The sequence below is a fragment of the Micromys minutus genome, assembly GCF_963924665.1.
Source record: "Micromys minutus genome assembly, chromosome: 27".
Lineage (NCBI taxonomy): Eukaryota > Metazoa > Chordata > Mammalia > Rodentia > Muridae > Micromys > Micromys minutus.
In genome coordinates this window covers 36,257,577-36,263,478 of record NC_137962.1, presented here as the reverse complement: position 1 = coordinate 36,263,478, position 5,902 = coordinate 36,257,577, and the positions used below count along the sequence as shown (strand labels likewise).

The 5,902-nt window shown below is 49.7% G+C and overlaps 1 protein-coding gene across 1 annotated transcript in view; it reads right to left on the bottom strand.

The window, feature by feature from the left end:
- Window positions 1-1,942: 1,942 nt before the first annotated feature.
- Window positions 1,943-5,902, bottom strand: part of LOC308438375 (cytochrome P450 2D10-like) — a gene marked incomplete at both ends in the record, with an annotated part of 48,228 nt that continues 44,268 nt past the window's right edge. Inside the window, 9 exon segments of the mRNA XM_080939733.1 lie at window positions 1,943-2,133; window positions 2,232-2,373; window positions 2,762-2,949; window positions 3,154-3,165; window positions 3,168-3,294; window positions 3,478-3,654; window positions 4,260-4,420; window positions 4,932-4,938; window positions 4,942-5,019. Coding sequence (XP_080795859.1) covers window positions 1,943-2,133; window positions 2,232-2,373; window positions 2,762-2,949; window positions 3,154-3,165; window positions 3,168-3,294; window positions 3,478-3,654; window positions 4,260-4,420; window positions 4,932-4,938; window positions 4,942-5,019 — 1,083 coding nt within the window.

The window sequence follows — 5,902 nt, the reverse complement described above, 5'->3', positions numbered from 1 at the left end:
GAGGAGGAGGAAAATGAGGAGGAGAAGAAGGAGGAGGTAGGAGAGGTGGAGAGGAGGGGCAACTCTGAGGAGGAGGATCCACTCAGGGAGAAGGCTTCCAAGCTGAGCAGGAGGGGCAGAGCACTGTGAGGAGGCAGTTCCACTTTCAGGAGGTGGGACAGATTTGAGGAGGAGGGGTAGGCCTTCCTGGAAGGGGGATCTGCAATGAGGAGGCTTTACCCCCTGATTGGTCTGAGGTCACAATCTTGCCATCTATCTTCCTTAGGGACCTCAGCTAGCCACAGATGGCTTTTGGGGACATGGAAGACAGAGGGAACTGCAGTGAGGATTTAAAAAGCAGTGTAGAGCATCCATTCTCCATTTACACACAAAGGGACCATACTTAGACTAACAGTTACTTTCCCATCAGAGACCATAGAGATCGGAAGACAGGAGCAGGACACAGGCAAATCATGAAGAATGTCACCCACATTTTCTTTGTTAAGAAAAAAATAATATCCTTCAGGAATTAAGTAGAAAGCAGGTCATTACCAGGTAAAAGTTGAAGGTAATTGTCTCCAGACTTGGCATACCAGGCCCAGTGAGGGAGTTGTCCATGCTGAAATGATGGGACACTAGCCAGTTAATTCACAGTCACAGAAGAAATGAGCACAGTAACAACACAGTGCAATTGATAAAGTGCTTCGGGTTGCAAGTCCTTTCTTTTTGCCTGTATGTCTGAAAACCAATGCATAAGACACCAAAGACAAGTCTGTGTTCACCAGTATAAAGTGTGTGTGTGTGTGTGTGTGTGTGTGTGTGTGTGTGTGTGTCTGTGTGCTATCTGTGGCTTGTTAGTATAGTGGAGAAAGAGAGATGAGACAAGATACACTGTGCCTGTGTAAGACCGACGGTAACTTGCTATTTAGATAAGGTGTTTGTAAGAATATGGTGTTGGTTTTTGCCTGGAAGCTCCCTGGCCGGCTCTCCTGGAATGTGTCAATAATGTGGCAGAAACAGCAAGGGAGACTCTGCCTCAGCAAAGAGGAAGATGAGAAATGAATCTCTCATATTGTCCTTTAACTTCTCTCTATGGGCTCTGTGGCATCTCCCCAAACCCCATGCACACACCCTAATGATGAGTTTTAAAAGATGTTGACTTGATCCCTAAAGGAAATAATGGAAATCAAATCCCATGTACAGATATGAAAAAAGGGTCAAAGAGGAAGAACCACGTGAAAAAGGCAAATGTTGCTTTTTGCTTCCTATTTGTTCCTTATGGATACTTTGTGGGTTCTTCTTTTATCTGTCTCCTCACAGTATCTTTTCCGGCTCAGTTCAGCTTCTGTTGGCTCGGCTGTCACCAAGTAGTTCTTTAGTCTGCTAGCCTGATTCACTTACAGCTCTTCATTCAAATACCTCTTCTCCTCTTCAGCCCTATTCAGTTTTTCTCCTGCCTGCATCAACTGTCTTCTTTGACTCTACTTTCTGTTCTGGACCTTCCTCTATGGGCCTTAGTGGGTGACACCAGGTCTGCTGTCACTCCTGAATACAGCCTAACTTTTTGTTCTTTACCTCCCTCCTCTCTTTCTCCTTTCCTTCCTTCCTGTGCATCCTCTTTGTAGTATGGCAGTAGTTTTTACCAGGCACAATCTCCAGGTTGTATAGCCCAGGCTGACTTAGTCCTTGCTGAATATCCCAGGATAGCTCCACACATAAGGGCCTCCTGATCTGGGCTCCCAAGAGCTGAAACTGCAGCCCTGTGCCCACGGTCCAGGCTCAGCACACCCTTTAATCACAGCAGTCAAGTTGTGTCTTGGAGAGGATGAGGTAGGCGAGAAGGTTGTTTGGAGACTGTTGTCTGAGGACCCAGCAGAGACAGGGTTTTGAAGCAGAAAAGAGCAGCAGCCACAAGACTTGTTTATTGTGCATGGCTCAGCCTGTCCTCAGAGCAGGACTAGAGTTAGTGTCCTTGCTCTCTCATCACAACACAGAGCTGGAAAGGGGAGGGAGCAATTGGAATACCAAAGACAGGATGGTCACTGGGCTGGGGCTGTCCTTCTGGCACAGAGAAGCTAAAGCACTGCAGGAGGCAGGTGAAGAAGAGGAAGAGCTCCATGCGGGCCAGGGGCTCCCAGAGGCATGCTATGCGGCCTGTGGGAAGAGGGGAGACAGTTCAGTGAGTCACAGGCCTGGTTTCACAATTCAAGGCATTCTGGGAATGGGAAGGGAAGCCAGCATCTCCCAGGCACCTGCTGAGAATGGCATGAAGGCCTCATGCTTCACAAAGTGGCCCTGGGCATCCAGGAAGTGTTCAGGATGGAAGACGAGGGGCTTCTTCCAGACAGTCTCATCCTTCAGCACTGAGGACAGGTTGGGGATGAGGGTCGTCCCCTGGCAAGAGGCACATTGTGTGAACGTGGACTGGGGTGGCGCCGCCAAGACCCTGGTCGCCACATATCACATGCATAACTTTTCCCCTACACACAGAGGATTCCCTCATTTCCTCAATTCCAGAGCCTCTTGGCACCTTGGAGGGCCCTGTAACAGATTTCCTATTGTGGTCAACCCAGCAACCAATCCTCGTTCAATGCTCTATAACATGTCCTTTGGCCATTTTCACTTGACAGTTCTTTTTTTTTTTTTTTTTTTTTTTTTTTTTTTTGAGGAATCTCAATAGCTGCAGCCTGCATGCACTCCGGTTCTTTGAGCATGTTAGGAATAGAATGTGGTGGTCTTGACCTCAGCTGTCATGATGAAATAGTAACAGGCCCAGGCTTACCTTGGGGATAAGGAAGCCCTGTACTTCAATGTCACGACTCGTGATGCGTGGCATGTTCAATGGAGCAATGTCCCCAAAGCGCTGCACCTCATGGATGATGGCATTGGTGTAGGGCATAAGGGCCTGGTCTGCCATCTCTGGATGCCACGCATGCCCTATGACCTCATCAATCTGGTCTTGGACTCTGCCTGGAGGGACAGCATTCCCTCAGTGAAACATTCACAGGGCACTTCCCTGTCTTACAGCCATGTTAAGAGTTGAATCCATGTGAGAAAGACACCAGCAAGTGGCACTGGAGTCTGGGTTAAGTTAGTCCTGGGAGCCACAAGTGTCTCAAGTCGTCTGGGGCATGGGCCTCTTCCCCCCCGCCCCCCGGACCCAGCCAGGCTCACGCTGCACATCAGATGCAGGATCATGGGCAGAAGGGCCCAGGTCAGTGTGGTTGAGGTGGTCACCATCCCTGCACCAAACAGGTCACTCACCACCATGCGCAGGTTCTCATCATTGAAGCTGCTCTCAGGATTCCCCTTGGCCTGGGCCAGGCAGAAAGGGTGGGCTCAGGAGGGAGAGGAAGTTCTACATAGCCTCCCATTGTCCCTAGAGCATCCCAGGAGCTGAGGTACTTGGTGATACACAGGACCCTACCCATCTGGCCTCACAGCTCACAGGACCTCAGCCCTTAACCCTTTTCTACCTCTCCTGGAGCTGCCAATCACCTTCTCTATCTCTGCCAGGAAGGCATCAGTCAAATCTCGGGGTGGGTGGGCACGGTTCCAGGTGGTCCTATTCTCAGTCACCAGGTTATTCACTAAGGCCATGAACGTCTTCTGAACTCGGAAGACCTTGTCACCCAGTCCTGGGATGCGCAGGAGTATCGGGAACGCGTTAAGAACCTACGAGGGACACAGAGAAAGTCTCAGAGCTTTCTCTTCATAACATTATTAGTGAATCATGTTCATGTTTGGGGTTCCCATGCCACAGTGTGTGGGAGACAGTGATAGGACAATGTGTAGAGCCCATGGTTTGTTTTCTGTATGGGTCCCAGACTTAGCTCAGGCTTGCTTGGCTGGCTCCTTATTCACTCACCATTTGTCTGGCCCCTTGGTGCTAGTGATGTTCAGTATCCAACTGGACCCAGCTCAGTTACCAGCCTCCTTGACAACGAACCCAGAGCCTCTTTGTCCCCCGCCTGTCACCTGCCTCCTTCTCAACTGTTAAATTTGCAACTGCAGCCGTAGATGACTAGAAGGAGTATTCTACCCCAGAGATAGACACAGGCTTTGCGTCTTCCATGCAAATGGAAAGCCCATGTTCTCTCCCATTCTGGAAATCCTGATCATGGTCCACTTCTCCCCTCCTGTCATCAAACAGTTGTCAACAGGCCCATACTCCTGTAGTTGAACCACAGAAGGCCTCCCCCACAGCCGTGGCACACATGTTCCCCAGGGAAACCTGGATCGCACCGATGTAGCTCTGTAAGCTGCCCTGAACCTCCTACCTCAGGAATGAAGCCAGAGACTGTTTTCAAACCTTCTTCTATTACTTTCAGCATCCTGGTGAGGTCAGGGTCTTCATATTCAAAGCGGCGGGCAAAAATGAGAGATGCAATCACATTGCACACGGCTTTGTCCAGAATGGTGTTGGGACTGATGGACTGTCCTGGAAGCAGAGATGGAGTGGAGGTGCAGGCAAATCAATGGACTGCCCATGTCTCCCTGTGCCCAATCCCTTACCCATCACCTACCGGCCTGGATGGTGAAGGCGTCACAGAGGTGGCCAGCCTCCTCTGTCACCCACTCCTTCAAAGATTTCTTGCCCAGGCCGAAGTTTCAAAGGGTGGACACAGAGAATCACCTTTGCTCTCTCCACTCAGGCCCATAAGATGCAAGGACCACACCTGCAGGCACATCTGTGTGTAGCCAAGGGTGCCTAGTGATGCTGCCTCCTGCTTTCATCAGTTCTGTTCTCCTCTGGGTTCCAGCCTGGCCGTGGATCTCTCAAACCCTTGCTACCACAATCCAACACATGACTTCTGGGTAGTCACCCTGGATTTCAGTGACTCTCCCTCAAATTGTGGGACCACATTACAACCCCACATTCATGCTTCGTGCTTACTTTGCTCATGGTCATATCTCAGAAGACATCTCCAACCCTCCACATGGCCCTTTACCTTGGGATCAGGGCTTGAAACCCAGGTACTCAAAGATGGGCACTGGAGGGCGGTCAGCAGTGTCCTCTCCACAGGTCACTAGCACTGCCTTCAGTTAGTTGATCACAACCATAGGCTTCTAGGCCATCTGCTGGCTGAATACGTCACCGTAGCGGTTTTGAAGCTAAAGTAGAGGGACAGAGCACAGAGGAAGGTGAGTACCCAGAGATCATAGAACCAGGCTCACTGCACAACCATTGTCAAAGTGTGAGTGTGCACAGTCACTTTCTGTATGTGTATGTACATTTTTATATATGTGAATGTGTGCGTGCATATGTGTATGTGTGTCCTTGTGTGTATACATGTATATTTGTGTGTATGTGTTAATTGTTATCATACCTTGGTCCTCATATATTCTGGGAAAATGTTCTTCACTGAGCTCTGTCCACAGCCTGAGCATGCCTACCACAGTGACATCTTATCTTTTACGTTCAGCAAAGGAATCACAGTAGATGTGACCACTGGTTTGTGACATTGGCAGAATCACAAAACTGTCCTGGGGTCCCTTAGCGTTTCCTCACACATGAAGAATCTCTGGTTCCTTGAGATGGGCAGTGAGGCCACAGAGCACACAGCAAGAGATTCAGGCAACCACAAACCTTCTCTCCACTTGGTATCCTGATGGACTTGGTGCAGTAAATCCCACAACAGGTCAAGATCTTGTCTTTGTCAGGATCATAAGGGACTTTGGACCTCTGTGCCCGCTGCCCTGTGCAAACAGGCTGAACCCTGCTCTCACACCCTGCTTCACCTCCTAGACTTTGTTCCCCAAAACTTTTGACATAGAAATTCACAGTGGCTGCCACCAGAACATTGCTAAGCCTGTCCCCTCTTGGGGACCCTGTCTGACCTGTGGCTCAGTCCCCACTATGTGCTGCTTCTGACACTATAACCTCAGTCACCATCCACCACTAAGGCACTCACCTTGTACA